The 27164-nt window shown below is 43.1% G+C and overlaps 1 protein-coding gene and 1 long non-coding RNA gene across 3 annotated transcripts in view; one reads left to right on the plus strand and one right to left on the minus strand.

Annotated features, from left to right (window-relative positions):
* Nucleotides 1–27164, plus strand: part of STARD9 (StAR related lipid transfer domain containing 9) — a 118667-nt gene that overhangs the window by 60500 nt on the left and 31003 nt on the right. The window contains exons 7-20 of one of the 2 annotated variants that reach the window (XM_081507835.1): nucleotides 690–802; nucleotides 7210–7279; nucleotides 8910–8982; nucleotides 12902–12969; nucleotides 14052–14149; nucleotides 14556–14765; nucleotides 14944–15041; nucleotides 15977–16054; nucleotides 16471–16542; nucleotides 19170–19349; nucleotides 22823–22874; nucleotides 23213–23350; nucleotides 24058–24140; nucleotides 24263–24366. In XM_081507835.1, the coding sequence (XP_081363961.1) occupies nucleotides 690–802; nucleotides 7210–7279; nucleotides 8910–8982; nucleotides 12902–12969; nucleotides 14052–14149; nucleotides 14556–14765; nucleotides 14944–15041; nucleotides 15977–16054; nucleotides 16471–16542; nucleotides 19170–19349; nucleotides 22823–22874; nucleotides 23213–23350; nucleotides 24058–24140; nucleotides 24263–24366 (1437 nt within the window). The remainder of the gene's footprint in view (nucleotides 1–689; nucleotides 803–7209; nucleotides 7280–8909; nucleotides 8983–12901; nucleotides 12970–14051; nucleotides 14150–14555; nucleotides 14766–14943; nucleotides 15042–15976; nucleotides 16055–16470; nucleotides 16543–19169; nucleotides 19350–22822; nucleotides 22875–23212; nucleotides 23351–24057; nucleotides 24141–24262; nucleotides 24367–27164) is intronic. The other variant, XM_081507837.1, reaches the window with a different exon arrangement.
* LOC145512989 (uncharacterized) lies at nucleotides 22753–26098 on the minus strand. The gene is made up of 4 exons (XR_014058985.1): nucleotides 25606–26098; nucleotides 24221–24352; nucleotides 23572–23626; nucleotides 22753–23125 (listed from the first exon to the last, which is right to left on the minus strand). It is a non-coding gene; the product is annotated as an uncharacterized LOC145512989 (long non-coding RNA).

Consider the following 27164-nt stretch of genomic DNA (forward strand, 5'->3'; position numbering starts at 1 on the left):
CAGCTTTGAGCCTTTTTTCTGATTGATGGATCCACAGGCAAGTATCCATGGTCCAGTGAGGAAGACCTTTCTGTGAGAACTGTGCTTTCTTATTTAACAAAATATTTACTGATTTTAATTAAGAATTGCAGCTGTTCTATTATTTTAAAAAGTATAAAATGCCAGTAGATACCAATAAGACAGAGCATGTCTTAAACAGAATCCCAGTGTATAAGATAGGTAAAATGAGAGTTGTGCAACTTAAATGAGAAGTGGGAAGCAGAACCCTTCTCACTTAGCTTCCCTTATTGCTCAGCAGTGGTCCTTGGGATGCCTTCTATGAATAATAGAGCTCAAAGATCAAATTTGAAAATCACTTCAAGAAACATGCTTGTAAGACTGTATGCAACAGGGAACTGATAAAGGCACAGGCTGATGGCAGCCTAAACCCATCCTCAAATAGCCTCTTGAAAGCTAAACTTGAATCAGCACTCACAATGTAAACCTGAAACTGGAGTAATGACAGCCAGTGCTAAAAACCCTATGTACACATGTAGAAAGAGACTCAAGGGGGAAGTCTGTAGTGACCAATGTCTCGGAGTATCAGAGATAGAACTAGAACAAGAACTAGGACCTTCTTATTCTTGGCTTAGTGTTTTTCCCACATCTCTTCAAAATCTAATTTTATGCCTTTTTCTCCGTGTCTCTAGCTTCCTGGAAATCTATAATGAACGAGTGCGGGATCTGCTAAAGCAGTCTGATCAAAAAAAGACCTATAATCTGCGGGTCCGGGAGCACCCAGAGATGGGGCCCTATGTACAAGGTGAGTCGCTATGGTCCTGGAAGTCAGAGACCAGACCAAAACCTGGGAAGCTCTCTTGATGGTCACTGATTCATTCAACAGACTTGTAATGAATACTTATTGTGTGCCAGCTACTGGTATGAGATGCCCAGTAGGTACCAATAAATAGAAAAGACAGGCAACCTGACACTCTTGTGGGGTGTAATGTCAGTCAACAAGCACTAATCACAGTTGTGATAAAGGCTAATAGAAAAAATAGATACAGTGATGGAAAAGAGCATCTTCTTGGTGTGGTCAGGAAAAGCTTCCTTGAGGAGGGTGGTAACATTTTAAGCTGGACCTGAAGGGGCACAGGAGCCAGTCATGTAAAGGATAGCATGGCAAGGGGAAGAGTGTTTCAGGTGAAGGGAACGGCATGGGCCAGAGCCCTGAGTGAAGGGGTTGGCTTGGTGATTTCAAGGAGCTGTTATGTCTAGAGCATGGTGAGCGAGAGGTAAGTGGCATGGAATAGCATTGGGTCCATGGTGGCAGGTCCAATGGGCCTGGGATGGATTCCCAGGTCAGCCATGCTCTGTTTTGGGGTACTTCCTATTCCAGAGATGGTGCGAGTCAGGGTCGTGGGGAGATATCAGACATGGAGCAGAATCTACGCTTCTTCCTCATCAGACATTGGCATTTGATGTTTGCTTCCGTCTATCTTCTTCCATTAGACTAGGTCTTGCTGTTGGGTGCTTTTGTCGGGGAAGCTTTCACTCTCTCGGGCCGCTTGTAATAAATAACATGAATTTTATGTTCCTGTTTTCTCCGCAATATGCTATTAATATCCCCACAGGCAGAGGGACAGGAAAGATCAAGAGCTAGTCTCTTCTCTGGTTAGAGCATGGCCAATGGATGACTCAGTAGGTGTGCCAGTCACAAATTCTGCTACTTGAGTCTTTCCCCAAATGTTTCATCCTAATTGGTAGCTGGAAACAATGGTTAAAAAATGCCACTTACTTTGCCGGGAACCAGTTGGAGTTTCTTCTGTAAAACTCTGTGTATACACGTTTCTGTGTAAAGCAATACTTGGAAGGCAGACCATGAGTGGTTGTAGTAGTGCTACAGTTTCTCATCTTTTTGTTTATTTTTATCTTAATGTGTTTTTATGTGTGAATGTGGGGGTAGGTAGTAACTAGAAGAGACCTCAGATGTAGTTCTGATGTCTTCACTGCACAGAAGATGATATGAAGTCTGGAAGAAGCTAAGGGACGTTCCCAAAGTTCCACAGCTACTTGGGGCAGGGTTGGGACTGGAAACCTTGTCTAGGACTGGAAGAGAAGAGTGGGACAGAATCCTGTACGTGGAGCATAGGAAACCTACGGACATAGGTTCCTGACTGGCATAGTACCTGAAACCCTGAGAATTCATGCAAGATGGTACAACTTGGATCATACACCCAAGGTCAGTGACAGGATCAGGACTTAAATCTAATGGCTGTTTGGATGAAGGGAACTCCGTTGGCTCTTTGTTCGGGGAGTGAACCCTTGTGGGGAGGGAGGCTGCTTGGTGCTTGGTAGGAAATATTTCTAAACAAGCAAGAAGTCTCTTAGGTCCTTCGGGTTACATGTTTCTTAAAGGTGGTATGGACTTTTTCAGATCATTGCAAATATAGGTGGACATTTCTCTTATTTCTCAGTGAAGGAGCCATGAGCTCAAATAGTATAAAACCAGCCTTGGAAAACAAGACCCTGAATAGTCATACTGAACTATGTTATTTCCATTACTTCCCTCTGATGGCATTATAGCAAAGTTTTTATTTTTTTTAAATGTTTGCTTTCTTTATTCATTTATTTTCATTGTCTGCCTGTCTGTCTATATTTCTCTATCTTTGGGCTCATACATTCTGTGAACATGATTCCAATGCCGAAAGTGGTTTCTGCTTTGAAACCAATCTGTAGGAATTGATTAAGTACCTGCTAGATGCCTATACTATTCAGGGTGCCATGGGAAATATGAAAATACAAGAATTTTTAACTTTAATGTAAAGAATTTGTAGTTATAGTTCAGTACTATAAGCTGGAACTTGATAGCTGCCTAATTCCAAGTAAAGAAAAGGAGTAGCCTCTTATTTTTCATTAAAAATTCATTAATTAAATGACAGGTTAAGTTGAAATCTGAAATGTACAGAGCCCTCCAAAGCATATGGAAGAGCCCAATGGTTACAGGGTCTAAAGGGATAATAAGTGAGGCAAAGACAGTATCATATTTTTGCTTTGGCCTTTATCTTAATATACAGGGATGGGTACAAAGCAGGAGGTTGTTAGAAATGAGGAGTTGGGACTCTGAAAAAAATTGTTTTGTATTTTCTATGTATTCAGTCTGCACATAACAGTATTCTTGTTTTTGTTTTTTCAATTCTTACACCTTTTTATTCCTTGCCTTTCTACACCAACTGGAACCCTATTAAAATGGTAACAATATTTAGTTTTGTCTGCAGGGGAAAACTTCAGGATTTTACTATGATGTTTGCAATAGCATGCGTGTGTCCTCAGTCGTTTTCTAGCTCTTTGCAACCCCATGGACTGTAGCCCACCAGGCTCCTCTGTCCACGGGATTTCCCAGACAGGAATACTGTAGTGGGTTGCCATTTCCTTCTCCAGGGGCGCTTCCTGACCCAGGGATTGAGCGTGTGTTCTCTTGCATCTCCTGCACTGGCAGGCAGATTCTTTACCACTGTGCCACTTGGGAAGGCCATTTTCAGTAGCATGTGTTAATAGATACTCTTATCATACCCTTCTCAGTCTGTCTAGCAGGAAGGACCAATTTTTTTTTGTTGTTCTTAATTCCTATCCATGGCAAACCAATACTTTGATAAAATGAAGATGAATTACTAGAAAAAAAAGTAAAAGACATATTAATTGTAAGCCCAATTCTTCTTTATTCAATTTAAAAGATACACAACCTGTCATATTGTTGTAAAGGTTTCTAACGCTTTCAATTTCTGTACCCATCTCATCACACGTCAATAACAGTTTGAGAACTGACTCCAGCCTGTGCAGCCACTTTGAGAAGCACTACCTTAGCAGGTTAAGGGAATTCTCTTTTTATTTTAGTTTTCTAAAAGTTTTTATTTTTTAATCTTGAAGCAAACTTTTGAAAAAGTTGCTAGTATAAAGAACTTTTTTACTTGAACCATATGAGAGTAAATTGCCAACCTAATGAGCCATGTACCCTGATTCTTTTAGGGTATTTTTATTTCAAACAAGAAGCACCCCTGTGTAGTTACAACATGAAATCCACATCAGGAAATTAACTTTGACGCATTACTACCATCTGATCCTTAACACCCATTTAAGTTTCACTAATTGTCCCAGTGATTGTCCCTTTGAGTCCAGGGTTGCTTTTGGTTAGTGTCTCTCTCTAGCATTCTCCAGCTGGAAAGGCTCCTTGGACTCACTTGACTTCATGACCTTGGCACCATTAAGTGGTGCATAATTTTGATATGTCCATTATTCATGATTTTTAACTTCCTCAGCTAAGGTCATATCTGCCAGGCCTCTTTACGCTGAAATTGCTATTTTCCTTTTGTAGTCAGCAAGTGTGTTTTGCTTGTGGTGCTGTAAAAGCGTGTGTGTCTTATCCTCATCTAACTTTCAGTTTATTAACTTGTTCATGTTGGCATAGACTCGTGTTTCCTATTGTATTAAATGAGCCACTTTCTGTTACTATTATTTTTTATTTTGATGCTCTGATTATCCTGGATTTAGCCAATGGAATCCCCTTCAAGTGTGTTCATGTGACTTTTTGACATATCATCATCATTCTTTGAGCACTTCCTTGCTTTCTGACAGGAGGTGTTCTGGGCTCATCTACTCTCCCTGCCTCAATCTTTGAACCAGCCATTTCTCCTAGGATCCTTGGTTCTTTTTTTTTTTTTTTTAAGTATAGTTGGTTTGCAATATTGTGTTAATTTTTGCTATACAGATAGGCATAACTTCTAACATTATTCTAACATTGCTTTTATCCCACTCTCTCCTTGTGGAATTCCAATTACAGGTTTGTTAGACCTATTCCTTATATATTTTATGATTCTTACCCTTTCTTCTATATTTTGCATCTTTTGGCTCTCTATGCTTTATTTGGTTATATGATTTTGACATATGTTTTACCTGTATCTAACCTGCTGTTAAACTTAACACATTGAGTTCTTATTTTCACTTGTAGTACTTTTTCCCAAATCTACATTTGATCTTTTTGTTATAGTTTCCAGTTTTCTCTGAAATTTTATAATCTTGTTTTTAGTCCCTTGAAAATAGTAAGCAGAGTTACTTTAAAGTTAACTATAACTCCAGTATCTGGATCTGTTTTAGGTCTCTTTATATAGTCTGTGTAATTTTTGCTGATTTTCATTTATGTTGTCAGATCTACTTATGTGCTGGTGTGTTACAATTTTGTGCCAGACAATATTTGCTAAATTGATTATGGAAATAATTTAAAGGTCTAGAACAATAATATCTTCTGGCAGAGAAGACTCGTATTTACTTGTGCCAGGTTCCTGCACATGCTAGGACTCCAGAATCAACTCAGTCCAGTTGAAGGACTAAGAATGTTCAAAGCTGAGCTGAGGTCCCTTCAAAAACTGTGTACTTATAATTCAAACTTATTCCTGTGTTTTAGCCTTTTAGGTTTCCAACTCAGAGAGGTGGGGTGCCACAGGGCCCACCTCGGCCCTGGACTGTAGTATGTGTCTCTCTGAATCTGTGAGGTTGTGAAGAGAACTGCTGTCAGCCACTTCTCAAGATATGGGAAATGCTCTCAGAGGGAAAATGTCTGCAAATGCTGGCCTGATGTCTCTGGGTTTCCATCCTTCCCCAATATATGGTCTGAAAAAATTTCACTATCTGGTCATCCCTCTGTGTCTTCACATTGATGTCTTTTATATTCTGTCCAACTGTTTCTAACCATCTTTGGCAGAAGTCTTGGTTTATATTATCTAATTTGCCATTACTGAAAATGGAAGGTCTCTATCTTTGGTTAAATTTTTAAAATTCTTTTTCTTACAGAAAATTTTGAACACTTTGAACAAAAATAGAGTAGTATAATGAACCCCATGTTCACAATAACCCATAACCCAATAACCCTTGGCAAATTCTGCCTTATCTATATTCCTGTCCACATTCTATATTATTTTGAGGCAAATTCCAGATATCAATTCATATATAAATATTTTAATATGTAGCCCTAAAAGATAAGGAATGTTTATTTAAAGAAATTGCACTCACAAAATTTTTATCACATCTAAATAATAGTAATAATTCCTTAATATAAAAAAATCCAGTCAGTGTTCAAGTTAACTATGTTAATTTTTAGTGTAATTAATTCAGCTGTGAGCATGTGAAGATACTTTGGTTCCTGAATCTCTAATAAAGAGATTCTCTAGCATAGTTGTGAAGGCCTTTTTTGACTTGGTGAGTAACCAGCCATAAAGATTTACTTTTGTGCCCATAAGCACCTCCTTACCTTTTATCTAAAGCATACCCATTCTCCAGTGGCTAAAATCAAGTTTCACTTCCTCCCTGGAGCTTGCCCTGACTTTTCCTCTGACTTCCTCAGCATTTATTATCTTACTACTCCTGTGGCACTTGGCCACTTTATCTTGTATGATTTCTTATGACTGTAAACTGTGGGAGGATAAGGACATGTGTACTGTATGTTTTGTATGTCAAATTGAGTCCACCATTTTGTGGGGCATGTAGGCCCTATCTACCTCAGAAATTTGATGAGGGCCAAATGAAGTAATTCATGAGAACTTTTCTTGTAACTTATATATAGCACAATTGTAAGGATTTTTTTTTTTAACTTTTAATTTTGTATTGGGGTATAGCTGATAATCCACAATGTTGTAATAGTTTCAGGTGAATAGCGAAGAGACTCAGCCATACATATACATGTATCCATTCTCCCCCGAACTCCCCCTCCCATCCACATAACACTGAGCAGAGTTCCATGTGCTATACAGTAGGTCCATGTTGGTTATCCATTTTAAGTATAGCTATGAGTACATGTCCATCCCAAACTCCCTAACTTTCCCTTTCCCTCATCCTTCCCTCTGGCAACCATAGGTTCATTCCCTAAGTCCATGAGTCTGTTTGTAAGGAATTATTATTATTCTTTTTGTTGTTAGCATAACCACTATATGAATTCTCGACCATAATCTTTGGGAGTGTAGAGACCAATGTTCCCAGAGAGACTGTCACAGTGCCTGACAGTAGGCTTCCAGTAAATACTTGTTGATTTAATCCATTATCTGAATGAATTAAGTTGTTCCTCAATTCTTGTCTGCCAACTAATATGAAATAGGATAATAAATTTAATTACCTACAAGAAAGGGTTAAACTTTGCCAAAAAATTTTATTTAATCTCTTTTTTCCTCCTCACAAATCTGATAGGTTTATCTCAACACGTAGTTACCAACTATAAGCAAGTAATTCAACTCTTGGAGGAGGGAATAGCAAACAGGTAACAGGTTTGTTTGTCCCTGTCATTCTTTCAGTCTCATTCTTCTTTCCTGTGTTCTCACTGCTCTTTTGCAGTATAGATTCTCTCTGCAGCTCCCCACATTCACAATCAGGAGGCCTTTGTCAGAACAGAAATGTACCCAGGGTAGGGGGACATGGCTGAGGTTTAGTCCTCTTCTCACTGGTGGTGAAGCTGGAGTTTGTCCTGGATATAGTAATATTAGGTAGTAAGCCCAGAGAATTACCCTATGTTTTGTCTTATAATACACAACTTCTGCTGTTTTCATCAGAGACGATGCTTGCCTTCATTGTCCTCTCCTTGATAGAGATGATATAGTACAATATAGTTTAAAAATTTTCAGAAAACCATTTTTTCTTCCAGAAAAGTTTTACATACTGTAATTGTTATTGAGTCACTAAGTTATGTCCACCTCTTTTGCAGCCCCATGTCTCCTCTGTCCATGGGATTTCCCAGGCAAGAATCCTGGAGTGGGTTGTCATTTCCTTCTCCAGAGGATCTTCCCGACCCATGTCTCTTGCATGTCCTGCATTGGCAGGTGGATTCTTTACCACTGCACCATCAGGGAAGCTTGTAAAGTTTACTCAAAAAGACTGTTTAGAATCAGCTATGAAATACTAGGTGCTGTAGACTCTCCTAAAAGCTATTGTAAATTATGATAATACTCTATATTTTTAGTTACTATGGAATACCCACAATGTTATTAATATATGCCCCCCAAGTAGCCTTTTTCATCTGAAAAAAAAAAAAACTGGGGACATTGGAGTCTTCTATGTCCCCTGTTAATAACATGTCTGAGTTAATTGGACGTAAAGGAAGAGATTTAAGTTTAAACTTCTGTTCTTTGGTTTTCATAGAACTATCCTGGAAGCACTTGCTTCCTGTCTTCAGGGTACCCTGAGTTCCCTGATTGTTAAGTGTCAGGCTTCACCTGGTCCTTTTTATCCTTCGGTAGACCAGCCTCTAGATTTTGACTCTTTTCTTCAATTCTGTAACTTCTCTGAGAACAGAAGTCAATGAGTTGGTCTTAAACTGCAGCCAGATTGACTGACTTAGATTTAGATAAAGAGAAGACTCTTCAGACTTTAAAGGTCAGCATTGGAATGAATCTCTCAGGGAGACTGTGCATTCTTCACCTGGCTTAAGCGTGATGTTCATATAATTCAAGATCTCACTTTTAAAGCCCTTTCTGGCACCATGAGATTAACATTCTTAATAATGACTTACTTTCGCTGTCTTTGAGCCTTCTTCTCCAACAAGTTCTCCATATCTACTTGTCTAATTTAAATGGGTCTGTTTTAGGGATATTCTTCCAGGTTGATGACTCTCTAGTACCACACCTTTCCATTCTGATTTTTAACTTCTATTGCTTAAAAAAAGTTCTAATTGTGGTTTAGTATGAAGTTATACTCACTGTTCTCAGATATCAGTACCCGGAACACTGCTTCTGCTCTCTTGGGACCATTCTCCTAACTATAAAAGACTAAATACTGGTGTTTTGTGATCCTCACTTGTGAACCTCAGCACTAACATTTCTTGTGTTCCCCATGGATCCTTAAGGATCCACCATGCATAAGCAATCTTGTCCTAATTTTCTTCCCTGTGTACACAGAATCACAGCAGCAACCCATGTTCATGAAGCCAGCAGCAGATCCCACGCCATCTTCACTATCTACTATACACAGGTTGGTTATCACTTAAATGTTTGCTCAGATTTCTTCCTTTCATTGTTCCTTTTGACTAATTTTCCATCTTCCTGTTTTTCTTTCTTTCTACCCTTCCCTTTATAGGTCCTCTGATGTGACCTAATATTATAAGTAGGACCTACACATAATCTACTAAGCTGTTCACCCAGAAGGGGTAGAGGCATTTCATAAAGACTAATCAAGTATCTTTGACTTACATTTTACTTTTAACATTTCAAAGCACTTTCATATCCATATGATCAGTCTGGGCATTTAAAATAAAAAGCAAGATTGAAATGATAATACACATTAAAATTAAAAAGTAGAAGATTCACTTTTACTATGATGGAGTGAGGAGGTTAACAAATCCTATCCCCCCAAAGCAACAATAAACCTAGACAAAACTGTCAAAATAAGTATTTCAGAATAGATCAAAGTCATATAAACTGAGAAGCATGTATTCAAGAGAGCTACTGAATTTCTGGTAAGAGTACAAATGTATGGCATGTTCCCTTGGGCTGCTCCCACCCCCACCCACACCCCAATCTCTGTCAGTGAGGAAATTCAATCAGAGAAGGGCAGATGATGGAAGCCAGCAGCTCGGTTGCTGCCACTGCTTGAGGGGTTCACTTGATTGGGAGCATTGTCAGTTAAAGTGGGTGATCTTGGTGGCAAGCTAACAAGTAGATCAGTGGCTCCATTAACCTGAGATTGTAGGTCTGCTTCAGGCAAGAAGTGAACTGGAAAATTATATAGGGATTTAACTGGGAATTCTGGGAGATGATATGGCCGTAGGGAGCTTGATAAGATCTTCACATATCCTGGATTGAATGAAAGCTGTACACATATGCATCAGAGACTATGTGCCCATACAGGCCTGACTGACAGAATCTGCATGTATGTGCAGAAGAGACACAAGAGGGCCCTGTTGCCTAGTGAATGCTGGAGTAAACTTAAAATGGCCAGAATTTTTAGTGAATTTCCCAGCTCACACATAGATCCATCAACAGAGAATAAAAGTCCTATTGGCTCAAGGTGTTTAATTGCAATTTCTGACCAATCTTTGGCTGAACATTAAGGTATGCAGACACAGGTGGCCCTCTAGAAGCCAAGCCTAAAATTAACTAAAGGCAAAAAGCTGACTAGAGACCTCCTTGGCTGCATGTTGTAGAGGAGTCAGATTTTAGAGCTTTAGTCCAGGCAGGTTACCAGACAGAAAAAGCAACAATCACTATCACCTTCAAGAGGAAAAAGATCAGAATCCAGGGTTGTTATGGTGTTATCTAAAATGTCTGGTATTCAACCAAAAGTTAAGACATGCAAAAACAAATAAGAAAATGCAGCCCACACCTAGGAAAATAAAAGTCACTAGAAACTGCCTCTTAAGTACTCTACTTGTTGGATTTAGCATACAAAGACTTCCAGGCAGCTAATATAATATGTCCAAAGAGCTGAAGGAAAACATGACTATGACTCAAGGGAATTTCGATAAAATGATAGAAGTTATTTTAAAGGGAGCAATTCTGGAAATGTATAATAACAGAAATGAAAAATTCACTACTGGGACTCAAGAGTCAATTTGAGATGTCAGAAGAATTAATGAAGTTGAAGATAGAACAATAGAAATCATCCAGTTTGAAGAAGAGTAATTGAAAAATGAGCCAAGCTGCACAGACCTGTTGGATATCAGGTGTGTCAGCGGGAATGGGAATCCTAGAAAGAAAGAGAAAATAGGCATAAGAAAAATAAAAAATAATGGCCAAAAGCAATCACCAAACTTGTTGAAAATAATTAATGTATATTTTGTTAAAAAATTAACCAAACTGGATCACAGACACTAATGTGAAACCTTAAACATTCAACTTGTATAACAGAAAATAACATGGGAGAACCTTGTGGCCTTGGACTAGGCAAAGGTATTTTTAGAAATGGCACTATAAATATAAATTGAAGAAAAGAACAAATTGCAATTTGGAATGGGTCAAAATTTAAAACTTCTACTCTTCAAAAAGACACTATTAAGTAAATAAAATGAAAAGCCACAGATAGGGAGAATTTATTTGTAAAATGTATGTCAGATAAAAGGCTTGTATCCAGAATAGATCCAAAACTCTCTAAACTCAGTAATAGTAAAACAACTCAAAAAGATGGGCAGAAATTTTGAACTGACACTTAAGAAAATGTACAGATGACAACTAAGCACTTGAAAAGATACCAGGCTCCTCTGTCCATAGGATTTTCCAGGCAAGAGTACTGGAGTGGGTTGCCATTTCCTTCTCCGTGAAAAGATGCAGATACCATTAATTATTAGAGGAATGCAAGTTAACATCACATAAGCTATCACCTTTTAAAATGGCTGAAATTAAAAAGAATGATTATACTAAATACTGGCAAGATGTGTAGGAATTGGAGTTCTCATACGTTATAGTACTGGTGGGAATGTAAATGGTACAACAACTTTGAAAAAGAATTAGTTTCTCAAAAAATTAAACACATACCTACCATATGATTTAGCCATTGCACTCCTATGTATTTTCTCAAGAGAAAAGAAATCATATGTCCATAGAAAGACTTATACACAAATATTCACAGCAGCTTTGTTAGTAATTGTTCAAAACTGGAAACAACCCAATGTTCATTAAGAGATGAATGGATATGGGGAGGGAGGTGGGTGGGGGGTCCGGGAAGGGGAACACATGTAAACCCATGGCTGATTCATGTCAATGTATGGCAAAAACTATTACAATATTGTAAAGTAATTAGCCCCCAACTAAGATAAATAAATTTATAAAAAAAACAAAAACAAAACAACAACAAAAAAACAAAAAAAAAACAAAACAAAACAAAAAAAGAGATGAATGGATAAACAAACCATGGTATATTCATACAGCGGATACTGTTAATACTCAGCAATAAAATTGAGCTTTTGACATGTACCTCAACCTGAATGAATCTATAAATAATTATGCACAAAGAAAGAGGCCAGACATTGTATGATTCTGTTTGTGTGAAATATCCTGAGAAGACAGATTTATAGATAGAAAATTGAGTGTTGGTCTGGGTCTGGAGATGACAATGGAGATTGATTACAAACAGACTTGAAGGAATTTGGGGAGTTATTGGAAATGTTTTAAAACTGGATTTTGGCGATGGATGCACAATATTAAAATAAAACAACAAAAATCCCATATTGAATTAAAAAAAAAAAGAAAGCCAACGTAGTTTTGCTCTTGAGGACTGGATGCCCCTGCTTAGAACACAGAGAGAGTCCTGCCCATCAGATTAATAACATGCTGTGACTTAGGTTGTGTTCTGCTGCTAAGTTGCTTCAGTCGTGTCCAACTCAGTGTGACCCCATAGACAGCAGCCCACCAGGCTCTTCTGTCCCTGGGATTCTCCAGGCAAGAATACTGGAGTGGGTTGCCATTCCCTTCTCCAAGGGATCTTCCCAACCCAGGAATCAAACCCAGGTCTCCTGCAATGCAGGCAGACTCTTTACTGTCTGAGCCACCAGGGAAGCCCGTGACAGGTTAACAAGAGGCAAACCCCCATCAGACCCCCCTGCCCACCACACCGCCACCTGCTGTGGATTGCTACTGATGAGTTAGAGCCTCCTGGAGCGGAGTTGAGTGTTTACCTGTTAAATTGTGCTCAGGAAACTTTATGAGGGGTGGGGAGGAGGTTGTCTACCTACTCTATGGAAGTTTTGCTCATATTTTTAATGAAGGAAGAACCCAGGGCTTACTGATTGTACCTGTCAGATATTGAAAGCTCATCTGGTTCAGAGGACATTAGAATGCAGATTTCTTGAGTGAATTGGCTAAAAATCCAAACATCATCTTGGTTAGGAAGGTGTCTGTGGGGAAAACAACAACACATCATTCCAAATGACACTCTTTAAATCTATTTCGTCACTCAGGCATTCCTGGAGAACAACCTCCCCTCTGAAACTGCTAGCAAGATCAACCTTGTGGACCTAGCAGGCAGGTAATTAGGATCTCAAACCGGCTGGAATTATTTCCTTGACAATGACACTGTTCTTGCCCATTTTACAGGGAATAAACTTTTCCTCACCCTTTACGCATTTCAATCATCCTGAGAAAATTACAAAAGAAACAAATTGTTTGAATGCTAGGTCAAGAAGTTACAGTTTTCTAGGGCTGAGAAGTTCTCTGTTAGGGGCTCTCAATCTTAGCTGCCCATTGAAATCACCTGGACCTTTTAGAGCTCCCAGTGCCTAGGCTGCACCTCAGATGAAATAAATGAGACTATTAGTGGAGTCAAGGGGAGTGAGGCTGTGTGCAGCCAAGATTGAAAACTGATGCTTTAAGTAGAGGTGACTGGACACACTTTTTCCCTTTGACCTAGTATTGATTTTATGCAGCTCTACACATCTCTTCAGAAAAAAGAAAAGCTTTAAAAAACATTGTGATATTGGGGATAAGATACTGCCGTTTTAAAAAGTATTAGATGAAAGCATGAATTTTACTTGTTTACATATCTAGAAAGAAGAAATTCTCAGGAATAATGTAGTCAGAAAAAACTGTAACATGAAATAAGGCAAATTTTCTTACTTTAAAACTGTTAAATAATTAATATGGTACAGTGCTCCCTTAAAAGCTTAAGTGCTTTCTGAAAGAAACTGTATCAGCCAACTGGAAGTGTGAATTTTTAATATTTCCCATTTACTTGAATAAGGAATTTGAAACTGTTGATGACCCAGATACCATAAAGCCATTAATATGTGAAATTAAAACAGTAAAGAAAAGGGGAATGGTATATAACAGAAAGCTATATTGGTATCATTACAGTAAATGAGTATTACTTTTAGCTCAAAGTTCTCTGACAGCCAAATGTCATGAATTATTTGATTTTTATTGCCTGAGATGTAGAAGGATGCCAGTTCATGACATGACGGTAACATTATTTCTGGAACTGGATTCTAAGGGGAATTTATTATATGGATCTTTTACATGAAGTGCAACACAGTGGATAGTGTTTTTCAACAGTGTTAAAAGGATAGTGTCTTTTGTTTGCTTCTGTTTCTGTTTTCTTCGACTGTGTTTTAGTGAAAGAGCAGATCCCAGTTACTGTAAGGACCGGATTACCGAAGGAGCCAATATCAACAAGTCTCTTGTGACTCTGGGAATCGTCATCTCCACCTTAGGTATTTTGCCAGTAGCCTGGAGGACCAGAGTGGGAGGGAGACTTTGGAAAACAATTCATATGTTTTCATTTTGTCAAAATAGTGTAGGTACTTACAAGGTTCTCTTTGATAAAGTTTACTTTCTGGTTTGGGGCATGAAAAATGGATGTTTATGGCTTTTGATTACAACATTACCATCATCCTACCACTGTCATTCCAAAAAGAAGGGAGTCTGAGAAATTACGTGTCTTAAATAGTCTATCCCTTGAGTCCAGGGTCTAATGCAGGAACCACATTTAAAGCCTCCTGACATGGACAGAAAGGGATTAGGAGTATGATGTCTGTGTTCTCCAGCCATTGCTTTGTTTTAATGTATTTGTTTCATAATTCCTTTTTTTTTCTTCCACTTTTATTATTGTCTTTTAAGCCCAGAACTCTCAGGTATTCAACAGCTGCCAGAGCCTCAACAGTGCAGCGAGCGATGGTGGTGACAGCGGGCTCCCTAGCTCTCCTTCTGGGACCAGCAGTGGAGCAGGACCCTCCCGGAGGCAGTCATACATCCCCTACCGGGACTCGGTGTTGACCTGGCTGCTGAAGGACAGCCTCGGAGGCAACTCCAGAACCATCATGGTTGCCAGTGAGTGGGCTGTGGAGTTGGTTCTGTGTTGGGACTGGTGCTCTGCCTCAGAGAAAGGGCCACGGCTGCGCATTTCATCAAGGGTCTCATCCAGCCTGGGCGATAGCAGGAAGGCCAGTGGTCATAGGCTGAGTGGGAAGGGTTCGGCGTGTGTTTTAACTTTCTGCTTCTACCCCAGCCGTGTCTCCTGCACACACTAGCTACAGTGAGACCATGAGCACATTGAGATATGCATCCAATGCCAAAAACATCATCAACAAGCCAAGGGTAAATGAGGTGAGACCTCCCTCGGAAGTCCTGGTTTCGTATAGCTCACACCAAGTTCTCCTGTTTTCCTCTCATTGATTTCTTTCTCTTTGTACTCACCCCAGTGGCCAGACTTGTTCTCCAAGTGATGAGGGAGAAAAATTCTTTCTTTTCTCATATCCCGATTGGCTTCATTCGGTTGCCTTTTAAAATAATTTATTTTAGGTATTTCCCTATGGCCATTGATCTTAAGATCCCTGGTGCACTATTGCCACTAGAGGAAAGGTCACTTAAAAATGTCTGTGTTTGCTGCCTTTATTCTGAGTTTATGTTGCTTTGTGCCTTTTTTCATGTACAAATTGCAGTGACATCTCTGTTTTGGGCTAAAAGTGGCATATGAGGAATTTTTTAGCCTTTAAAGCTGAATTAATGATGAGAATATTCTAAAAGTTCCTCATCTGCTTTGCAGTTTTGGTAAAAAATTCCAGGGCAGGGATTACAAATGGGTGGCCCACGTATACCTCATCTATGGACTGTTTTAAAGGGCAGTGTATCAATAATTAGGCAGGCACTAAGTTTAGTCACACATAATACTGAAGGATTAGCACCTAGTACCTATACATACTCTGGCATTCGTATTACCTGCCTGATGTCCTGTTCTAGGGCAGTGATTCTGAAACTTCAATGTGTATCAAAATCACTTGGACGGTTTGTTAAACCAGCCCTGAAGACTTTATGATTTAGTAGGTGTTGGGTATTGTGGGGAATGGGGGTCCACAGATTTCGTATTTCTCACTAGCTCTTGGGTGAAGTTCCTGCTGGTCCTTGGACCACACTTTGAAAAGACTGCCCTAGAAATTACTCCAAAGGAGTAATCTGCTTCTTCCAAGCTCATTGCAAGTAACACCTTGTAGTCATTTGGGCCCTCATATCAGTCAGTGGTGACCGAGTTCACTCTGTTTCAGGATGCAAACGTGAAGTTGATCAGAGAACTCAGGGAAGAGATTGGGAGACTGAAAGCCATGCTGCTGAGCTTTGAGCTGGTATGTGGGCGTCAGGACTTTTCTGTCCTCAGGAGACCCTTCCCTTCTGCAGAGGATCTGAGCCCTGCTGCATTCTGTGTTCTCAATCAGGTGATGCTTGAAAAGCAGAGTGGGAGCAGAGACAGGACAGGAGTTACTGTGATTACCTGTGTAGTTTCAGAAGGGATGGGCACCCTTTTACTCTATCATCTCTGATGTCCAAAGGGCATCTGCCTGCATGACCCTTGTTCTATATGTTGGCAGATAGCCCTCCAGAAAAAATTGCCTCGAATTCTCCTTCTTTGTACCACTCTGAGCCCAATACTTAGACTTCTGATTTGCTTCTGATTTTAACAATAACGTCTTTCCTTTATCTACACCTTTCCTTCCCAAGTGTAAGGGTGGGGCCCATGAAGCACATTTCTCTCTTTGTGCAGAGAAACTTCCATTCATTGAATGAGGGAAAGGATGAAAACCTGAAGGAGCTGATTCTCCAAAATGAATCGAAGGTGGGTATGTTGGGGGCGCTTTGTTGTGCTTCACTTCACCTTGGGAACAGTTCTGACCTCCCTCCATCATTCCTGGGCCAGGACTGCTCCCTCATCAGTACAGAGAGGTTCTATCTGGAGAAAACTTTTGTCTCCATTGAGCCTTGAGTTCAGGGATGTTTGTCCTAGGGCTGCTGATTGGCTTTCTGACTCTGCTTTGTTCTCTCAGGGGATCATGATAACTCCTTTCAGACAGTACAGTAGCCTAGAAAAGAATTATTTTCCAGTAAATAAGTAAATCAGCTGAATGACAGGTATTCATTGAGCCCCAAATAGGTGTTCAGCGTGATGCTGCAGGAGACACAGAGAAGCCCCTGCCCTCAGGTGGCTTGCAGTCTAGTTGGAAGCACATTTAGAGAATGATTCAATGCAGTAACTTACATGAATTAGATGGAAAGAAGGAAGGAAGGAAGGAAGAAATCATGGTGGCTTGGAACTTCCCTTGACAGCTTCAGTGCTGGAGGAGGAAGGCAGAGAATTTGAACTAGACCTTGGAGGATGGATAGGGGCTGTTAGGTAAGGAGACGGGTTGAGGTGTCAGGGTAAGGGAGGGATGACAGAGGCAAAGCCACAGAAGTGAGAGAAGGTCTGGTGTGAGAGACCATGTGGACACATGCAGCGTGAGGACCTTAGAGCCAGCCAGGATACGTGCTCCTGGTAGAGGCACTGAGGGGAGGAGAGGGCCGGTTTAGGAGGTGTGAACTTGACATACGCAGGTTACTCATAGCTTCTTGAACCAAGTTGGTGACATGATAAAGGAGTATATAGGAGGAAATTGATATGACAGTTGCATGTAGGATGGATTGAGGCCTGGAAACAGAGAGACCAACAAGGAAAGAGACTGTTGTTGTGACCCTGTGAGGGTGAGTATATTTGCGGAGATTGAATCAAATGGTAATTCCTGGAGACATTTAAAAGGAAGAAGTGGTAGGCATTATTTGGTGACAGGTAGGATTTAGGTCTTGTAAATGAATGTCCCCGTTTCTAGTGTTCCACTGCATCATCCTTGTATGTTATTACAGTATCCTGGCTATGTCAATATTTTGTCACTCAAACAAAACTTTAAGACTACTTCAGATATTCAGAAGTTTCTTAAAAATTCTGTGTTCAGCTATGTGTTCTGATTTTTGCTTCATTCCAGGCTCATTAGCATTATACAGGCTGGCAGACTGGACTTGAACCTGCCATTTGCTGGTCTTACAACCTTAGGCAGGTAGGAGTGGGTGATAAAGGTCGCCAGAGGGGAGGTGTCCCCTGCAGCACCTTCAGGGGAGTGTGCCCTGCCACCCACCTCTGCCAGCCCTTCATAGGTATCCTGTAGTTTTCAAACTTCAACTTAATGATTATAACATTAAAAAGAATGTTTCAGGAATTCCCTGGCAGTCCAGTGGTTAGGACTGCACTTCTGCTCCAGGAGGCATGGGTTCAGTCTCTGGTGGGGAAACTAAGATCCTGTAAACCATGTGGCATGACCAAAAAAAAGGAAAAGAATATTTCTAGGATCATAAAATACTTGTACCTAAACTTGGCATGATTTCTTTTTTCTTAATTAAGAATAAATTTTTTAAAAATTTAAGTTTTCTTCTTTATGAGATAAGGACTTAGCTGAATCCAGTTCCTTTTCTGGTCTTCCTCAGTTCTTCATTCCCAAAGGAAGTTTCCTGCCCTGACATCAATTTCCACCACAAGAAGGAAAAAGGACCCTTTATTCAACATTGTTCCTTAACATTTCCCCAGTGGGCTTAGCTTAAGTCCTCTAAGCTTTAGTATATTTATTTTAAAAATTTGGTTCCTAAAAAAAAAAAAAAAGTCTGTTCCTGATCCATAGTAAGCCCTCAGTGTTTTATTGTTACTGCTGTTGTTACTTTAGTATTGCATGGTCTTTTGGACCAGTTTTATAGCCTTCATTCTCCCTGGGGAGACCCCTCTTGGTGCTTTGTGGGCCTTTGAGGGGGTGCATAAGCTCATATTAGAACTCAAGGGTACACCTCTGGAAGTGTTAGGTCACAAGAGGACTCCCAGTGTAGATCATACAGGATGATCGTGGAAAGAAGGGAATTTAAACAAGATTTCTGACTCACATCCCAACTAATTTTTTTTTTTGATATTTATTTATTTATTTGGATGCATTGGGTCTTAGTTTCAGCGTGTAGGATCTTTGATCTTCAGCATGGAGGATTTTTTAGTTGTGGCATATAGGATCTAGTTCCCTCACCAGGGATTGAACCCAGGTCCTCTGCATTGGGAGCACAGAGTCTTAGCCACTGGACTACCAGGGGAGTCCCCCAACTAATTTTTAAAAATAGCATTTATGCTACTTTTTTTCCCCTAAAAACAATACATGCTCATTGCTGAAAATTTTAAAAATAACATTTATTGAGTGTCTATTTATAAAATTAATAGTAACTATTGAGGAAAACTTAGAAAACACAGAGAGCTTACAGAGGAGGTGCACGGGCCCCTGTGGGGCCTTGAATAGTCCCAGGAGGAAAGTGAGGAAGTGATGCCCGGAAATGGGCCAGGATGGCACTGGACCCTTTGTCTGTTCCCTGTGCTGAGTGTCCAAGACCACCCCTCTGTCTCCGCAGACGGACCAGCTGTCCAAAGACTGGGCCCGGAAGTGGAACGAGTGGCAGGCCCTCGTGGAACATTACAGAGTGGACATCAATAAGAGGCAGGCTGGGCTGGTCATCGACTCCAGCCTGCCACACCTGATGGCCTTGGAGGATGACGTGCTCAGCACAAGTGTCGTGCTCTATCACCTCAAGGTGAGCAGGCGGGTGCACCCCCTCTCTCCCTGAGCTGCAGGCCCCAGAGGTGCAGGAGGGAAAGGCCAGTGGCAGCCAAGGTGGCGGAACTGCCCTCAGGAAGCCAGGCCTGCCCACCAACTGTGATCTGTTTCATTTCTGTATGAATAGGGCAGAAGACTAGAAATCAGAATTTGGTTTTCAGCTGCTACTACTGTCGCTCTTGTTTTTGCTTTCTGTGCCTCAGTTTCCTCATTTAAAATAGAAAGATGCTGCTTGTATTCCTTTTCTGGCCTCCTAAAGCACAGGAGGTGAAATCCCAACCTCATAATTCCACCAGCACTCCTGAGTGCTCTCCGCAGATACAGGCTGCTCATAGATGGCTTTCAGGGGCTAAAGGGATCAAAGGATAAGAAACAGTTCCCTTCTAGTACTTTCCCACTTCAGTCAACCCCCCTTCTCCATTACGAGGTTTGCCTGGGAAAGAAGAGAGGAGAGGGAAGTTGATTTAGGGAGTTTAAAAAAAGCGTGCTGAACTCTGGAGAGCTGGTGGGCTAAGGGTGACCAGGGTGCAACATGCAAGCACCCAGAGAAGCCCTTCTGCAAGGACCAGGCTCCCCTGGTTCTTTGTCACCTGGACGCCACCTTACTTCTAAATGAAGCATTTGGAGAGTTAGTGACACATGGTAGGTAGAGTCTTATATCCTGTCCTCATCAAAAGTGGTTGTCCTGTTGTAGAAGGACAGTCTCTATGGATGGGCTAAACATACACTGAAATGAAAGTGTTAGTCACTCAGTTGTGTCTGACTCTTTGCAACCCCATGGACTGTAGCCCACCAGGCTTCTTTGTCCATGGGATTCTCCAGGCAAGAATGCTGGAACAGGAAGCCATTCCCTTCTCCAGGGGATCTTCCCAACCCAGGGATCGAACCTGCGTCTTCTGCATTGCAGGCAGCTTCTTTACCATCTGAGCTACCAGAGAAACATATTGTACATGGCCAGAATCCCTATGCTCACTGGAAATCCAACCCGCATTTTCATAATTGTCCCCAGCATGTTAAATCAACATTTAAAAGGAACAGAGTTTATGGGGATGTGTGATGCTGCCTTCATCCCTGGAGAAATTAGGTTGCTGTTGCTGCAGTGCCTGTGGTGGGGAGATCTCAGCAAGGCTCATGCCCTTAGCAAGTCCGTGTTCTGAGGTTGAGCCCTCGGGAAAGTTGTCAGAGACTTAGCCTCCCAGACAGAAAGTTAAAGTAGCTTCTTTTTCGACACAGCATAAATCATCTCAGTGAAAATGCCTCAGGCAGAAACGGCTGTGACCTTAATAACAAATCTAAACACCAAAGGCAATTGATCAGAGCCATCGGGAAAGGTTGGTGGTCAAGAGAGAACAGATGGAATAAAACAGTTAGTATTTGAGTAGAACTGATGTGATACATTGACTGGAGGTGAAGTGAGCAGATGAAGCAGACATCATGTGACAAAGTTACGGTAGCAGCAGAGGGTTGAATGATGAAGGGCAGATTGAGTTGGAGGCAGGAGATGGATGATCTTGGGTCACTGGCATCCTTGCTGAGTCAGTGCACTGAGGGTTGCTCACTCCCTCACACACTGATAGTGAACCTGGGGATGAGGTCCCAGTCTACTTTTGGTGGGGATGCTGGTCTAGGTTGCAGTGTGTGGGCTTCTCTAGTTGCAACATGCAGGCTTAGTTGCCCTGAGGCATGTGGGATCTTAGTTCTGAGACCATGGATTGAACTCACATCCCCTGCATTGGCACGTGGATTTATAACCACTGGACCACCAGGGAATTCTCTCAGTCTACTTCTAATCCTGGCATTTGTATGGGTTTTTACCCATTTCCCTCCTTTTCATTTGTTTACATCCTGGATTGGGTAGTAGTATAATAGTAGTCACTCTAGATTCTCTGTTTTTATTTGCTAACTTGGTTCCAGACCCAGACCTAGTCCCTAACAACGGCCTGGGAGCTGTTTGCCTGAGTCACCTTGGTAGGAAGCTTGGGTGGGGAGTGGGCAGCCGAAAGGGTGGGAGGAGCACAGGTTATTTGATAAACTGGACTTGACCCTCATAACTGCCTTTGTGCTGCTGTTCCTCCCAAGAAAGAGGCATAAAGCAGCAGAGGGGCAGCAAGCGTCAGCTCAGCCCATGTTAAATGAGATGCCAGCACGTTTTGGGTGGTTTCTGCTCTGCAGATCCAGAAGCTGGGATGTGCTGTGGCCTTTATCCCTTTGGGAGGAACGCGCCTCATCACTGGGGCTGACCCTGACCCCCTGAGAGCAGTCTTGATCCCTCTTCCTCCATTCTGGCTGGTGGAGTCTGGAGACCGGCATCCATTGGCTCATGCACTCCTCAGTGGCTGAGCAGGAAAGCCTGGGTTCTGGAGGGTTGTGGGTGTTGGGAGGGAGCCAGATCCTCATTTATTACTTCCAGGAGCCTTTCTTCACAAGCGATTTTGGGAGAGCTGCAGGGCCTTCCCTTCTGGCTGCTGACGGCGAAGCCTAATGTGGAACTTTCTAGTCACTTAAAAAGCATCGGTCACCAGGCAGGTGGTTTGGTGAGGTTGGAATAGCATGGGCACAGGACCAGGAGAGAAATGATTTCTAGCCAGAGTTGTCCTGTGTAGTATGTGGGCTCCCAGGGCAGCTATTTCCTCTCAGCTTCAGATTCCTCCACTGTGCAGAGGATCATAATACTACATTCTGGGTGTTAAAGAATTAAATGAGAGATGTCTGTAAAGCACTCGGTGCAGTGCCCCGTACATAGGGGATAGTTAGTAAAAGGTAAATACAGCTCTAGACTCAGCTCTAGACTCACATCTCTGTTGCCACGTCACTGCCACTGCCTTCCTCAAACAGAGCTGTGTGCTCTTAAACTGCATTGTTGCAGTTTCTACGAACCCAGTGATTCATTGATACTAACTCCAGTTTCCACCTCCTCTCTTATACTCTCTTTCAGTCTTTTTTGATTCTAGATGTGCTTTCCTCCTTTTTGTGCTTTACTCTTCTTAGAATCTGGTGTCTGTTAAACTTCATCTGTGGATCAAGAAGGTAAAAATCCTGTGCTTCCATACATTGTCATAGAAAACATGTCTCTCTGAGACTGACTTGGACCAAACTTGGGCCACACTAACCTTAGTCCCTGGGAAAAAGCTATACTCATGTGCCCACTTCCTCACAGAGTTAGAGAAGCTCTGACTGCCTAACTCGAGGCTACAGGACAGAAAGGAGCTGGCCAGTGCTAGCTAGACTTTGCAAAAAGCTGATGATGCTCTGTCCTGCACTGTTTTGCCCGTACCTTCCCAGGGGCATCCTGGGCTGCATAGTGAGTGGGCAGAGCAGGCAGAGCAGCCTGGACCAAAGCTGGGGAGGGCATGGGGAGACAGTGACAGTGCTCAAACAGGTGGACTCTCCTTTGGGGCAGGGCTGTATCCCTTTTTATTCTCCTTAAAATGGCTTTGTTTTTCCCTTTAGGAGGGGACGACAAAAATAGGAAGGATTGACTCAGAGCAGGAACAGGACATCGGTGAGTGACAGAGTGTATGGGTCTGATGCTCTGTGTAGGTGTTCATGCCTGACGGGTTTCTTCCGAGGAAGCTGAGGGTTCTGAGAGGAAGGAATCTTGGAGTTCTGAAGTGCTGCTCCTCTTTTGCTGACAGGCTGTGGGTCTTGGACACGAGAGAGGAGACGCACATTGTGGGGCCATCTGGGTCTGGGTGGTTTCAGGTGGTGGCTCTTCCTCTCCTGTCATGATGTGAGGTCTTCCAGAAGTGGATTCTGATCTCCTCAAAAGAATGGTGGAGATGTTTCCTGGGCTATGCCTCCACCCAAGTGACCCCCCCACCCCGCTGCCATTGTCTGTAGTCCTGCAGGGTCAGTGGATCGAGAGAGACCACTGTACTATTACCAGCGCCTGTGGGGTCGTCATTCTACATCCTGCCCGCGGGGCCCGTTGCACAGTCAACGGCCGAGAGGTTACCTCCTCCTGCCGTCTCACCCAAGGTAGGACTACCCACAGCCCAGTTTATGCAAGGATGAGTGGTGGGCCAGCTCTGTTCTCAGGAGCCAGACCCAGAGGGCTCAGTGAAGCAGGATTTAAGTATGGAACCCCCAGCTGCTGCACCCAGGGATCTGAAGATTTCCTAATACGGTCCTCTTCCCATAAACAGAGAAACCCCAAGTCCAGGGCCCCAGAGTAGAGAATGACTCTCTGAAATTTGTACCTGTGTTTGTTTGCTGTACGTCCTTGGGAAGATCTCTGAGCCTCAATTTCCTCATCTATAAAATGGGGATAATAATAGAATCATTGTGAGGATTGAATGAGCTAATCTGTGTAATGTTCTTAGCAGTGTTCTTTTCATTCAGAAAACACTCATTATGGTGATTAATGCCATTATTACTACTACTATTAATCTGTTCAGATTCTGTGTTCTTTGTGGGTGAACTTGGGTACCTCGTCTTCCATGAAGCATTCCCTGACTGCTCCACCTGCTCCACTTGCTTTCCCTTGGAATACCAGAGCTTCTCCTGTTCATCTCATTAGTTCAATGCATATGCTGTACGATATCTAGGGAGTGCAGATCTTATTGACTCAGCTAAATGATCACGTTACTGAGGGTAGGACTTTGTCCCCCAGAACAGTGCCCTGCACGTTACTGTACTCAGAACATGAACTGTGGCTTGAATTTAGTTTGGTGTCTATGCCACAGGAGCAGTCATAACCCTGGGGAAAGCACAGAAGTTCCGGTTCAACCACCCCGCAGAGGCCGCCATCCTTCGGCGGAGGAGGAAGGTGAGCACATGGTGTTCTCCACATGGCTGTTGACCTCCCTGCTTCACCTTTCTGGAGGGGGAGCCGAGCTATCTCCGTACCTGTTGGGATGGGGGTGATGAGGCTTCCTTGTTTGTCCACAGGTTGGAGAGGCTGTTGGCGGCAGTGGCTCTCTGGAGTGGCTGGACTTGGGTGGAGATGTCACCGCCTCCCAGATGTGTCTCTGCCCTTTGCTTTGGAAGGAAAGGTGAGAGAGAGTTGCTCGTTCTGCTGTGGAGCCTGTTGGTTTTGCTTTTACAACATGGAGGAGGGAAGAATTGAGTATAGCAGCCAAGTTGGGAATGAAGCCTGGCCTGAACCACCTTGGGTGAGTGGTCGGAGGATGGTGAGCTAGCTGCTCAGCCAGTGGGTGGCAGAGAAGTGGTCATGGTCCTCATTCACTTCCCCTTGGATATCACACTTCCTTCATCACTGAGAGAGGTGTGTACTATCAGTTGATGTTTCCTGTGGCCACCTTCCTCTGTCCACAAGATTTACATGTGATGTGACTATGTGTTGCTTTCAGACCTGCCTTCCATGGATCCCATTGAATTCTGACCTGCTTGTGTGTTAGCTCTTGTGTGTGTCAGTTAACTTCCAGGACCAGCTTCCTCTGAGTTTTTTAAGTTATTGTAGGATTGAAAAGCCTCTTTTCCTCATAACCAAGGGTTCAGGAACTCTAGGAACAACATGAAACTATCCTGGGCTCCTGCCCTGATCTACCTGCTTTGCCTGCCTTGAGACTGTGGAGTGTGGAGTCAGTTTTCTATGTGATTCATAGCAACTGCTTTTCATCTTCATAGTCATCCTTTGTCCACTTCTGCATAGGAGCTCCCTCCCAGATCGAGATGCCTTGTGGGTTGGATACAGTGGTATGCTACTGTTCTGAAAGCCACCAGTGTCTTGTACCTTGGGGACTTCCTGTAGCAAATGTCAGCAGGGGACCTGGCGTCTGTGAGACCCTGGTGCTGGGGGGTTGTCCCGCACCATGAACTCAGGTGCCTGGGAGGTCCTGACAGCTCCCGGGCCCCTGCTACTCTCTCCTCAGGCCAGGAGCAGTGATGGAAGCTGAGGAGAGTCTTGGGTCAGACCTTGATGGCCAGATGTTGGGAGAGGACAGGAGTGCTCTGAGGCCAGGAGCACGAGCAGCAGGCAGGTGCTCCCAGGAGGGCTGCTGAGGCCTGGAGGACAATGATCCAGGGCCTAAGGGAGGATGGTCGGTGTAGGGAGACTGGGGGCCCTGAGGAATGGCACAGAGTGGAGCATATCAAGACCAAGGTGAGCTCAGGACTGAAGCCGGGGTTCTTGTTTTGTCAGAATGACCTCCCTTTTTGTAGTGAAGGCATGAAAGGAGGCCTTGTCATAGGTAAGTTCTGTTGGGAAGACACACTGAGGCTGTGTTTCTCCCAGAGTACAGAAGTTTACAGGAAATGGCTCTGCGACTTACTATTTTTTTAATTCAAAATTTTTTTTTAATTTATTTATTTTGGCTGTGCTGGGTCTTCGTTGCCGCATGGGTTTTTCTCTGTTTGTGGTGAGTGGGGGCTACTCTCTAGTTGAGGTGCTTAGGCTTCTTATTGCGGTGGCTTCTCTTGTTGGGGATCACGGGCTGTAGGGTGCGTGGGCTTCAGTAGCTGCAGCACGCAGGCTCAGTAGTTGCAGCTCCCAGGCTGTAAAACACAGGCTCAGTAGTTGTGGTACATGGGCTGAGTTGCTCTGCGTCATTTGGGATCTTCCAGATCAGTGATAGAAGTCTCCTACATTGACGTCTTTCGGAGCCACCAGGGAAGCCCTGGCTTTGCAACTTAAAGAGCCACAGATACTTGAAGAGATATTGGCACTGGGTAAAGTAGCCTTACCTCCTGGCTCTACAACAGAAAGCTGTGGTGATCTTAGGCAAGCTACTAAGTCTCTGAGCCTGTTTGCTCACCTCTAAGGGTGCTACTGTCTCTCTCCCAGGGGTCATTGTGACACAGGCTGAAGGAGCGGGTGCACATGGAATGCTTTGCCCAGTGCCCGACACCCCACAGCCCTGCTGCCCTGGAAGGTGGCCTCCTTTTTACTTTCCTGTCCTCGTATCTCACCCTAGCAGACCCATTCATCCCAGAAAAACATTGATCTTCTGTCTTTTTGAAGTCTTCTCAGGCTCTCTACCCCCATGGGCATGGATGTGACCTTTCAGCAGTACCAGGAATGACCCCTTTCATTCAGAGGACAGAGGGCTACTAGAGAAGCAGACCTCTCCCCCTTGCTGCATCTGATCTTCAGCTCCAGCCCTGGGAGCCTGTGGGCCGGGGTGGTCCTGCCCAGTTGCCATCACCTGCAGGCGTGCGCTAGCTCCTGGTAGCAGTCGGTGGGGTGGGCTCAAGCCTGTGACCCGCTAGACAGGCTGGAGAGACCGTGAGCATGAGGGGCCCAGCATGTTGTCAGTGGGGCTCCCCATCTGGGCGTGTGTCTCCATGAGGGTCTCTCATTTGCTCTTGGGTGGTATAGGCTCCGAAGCCTCCTTGTGTCCCAGGTTTCCTTTCTGGTCCCTCTCTCTGGTGGGGCGCTTCTCTGCTGGGAGCCTGCAAAGCTAGCGCTGACTCCAGAGCAGGGGACGTCAGCCTGTTGGCAGTTATCTGGACCTGAGAGCAGTTTGTCCTTGGAGACTCTTTGTTATCCATGTTCTTAGCATTGTCCCATTTGGAATTTGGGGAACTTAGCCTTTAAGTGCCTAGAACCCAGGGACACTGTTGCTGCTGCCACTGTGACTGCCTCCTCTGCAAGTGGATGCTGCTGCGTTTCTGCTGCAGAAGCCTCCCGAGCTGAGCAGCTGGAGGGCCCGATGGAGTCCTGGCAGTAGCTGGAGGTGCTGGGGTCCCCCAAGGGGAAGGGCACCATCTGAGAGGGATAGAGGGCCTCGACTGCAGGTAACTGGTCATCTACCCAGCATGGAGGATTAGGCCAGTGTGTTCTTTTTCACTTGCTTTCTGGGAACTTGACCAGTGTGCTCAGCACAGGAGC

Source organism: Giraffa tippelskirchi, chromosome 7 (genome assembly GCF_054371585.1).
Source record: "Giraffa tippelskirchi isolate mGirTip1 chromosome 7, T2T-mGirTip1v1.2.pri, whole genome shotgun sequence".
NCBI classification, from domain to species: Eukaryota; Metazoa; Chordata; class Mammalia; order Artiodactyla; family Giraffidae; genus Giraffa; species Giraffa tippelskirchi.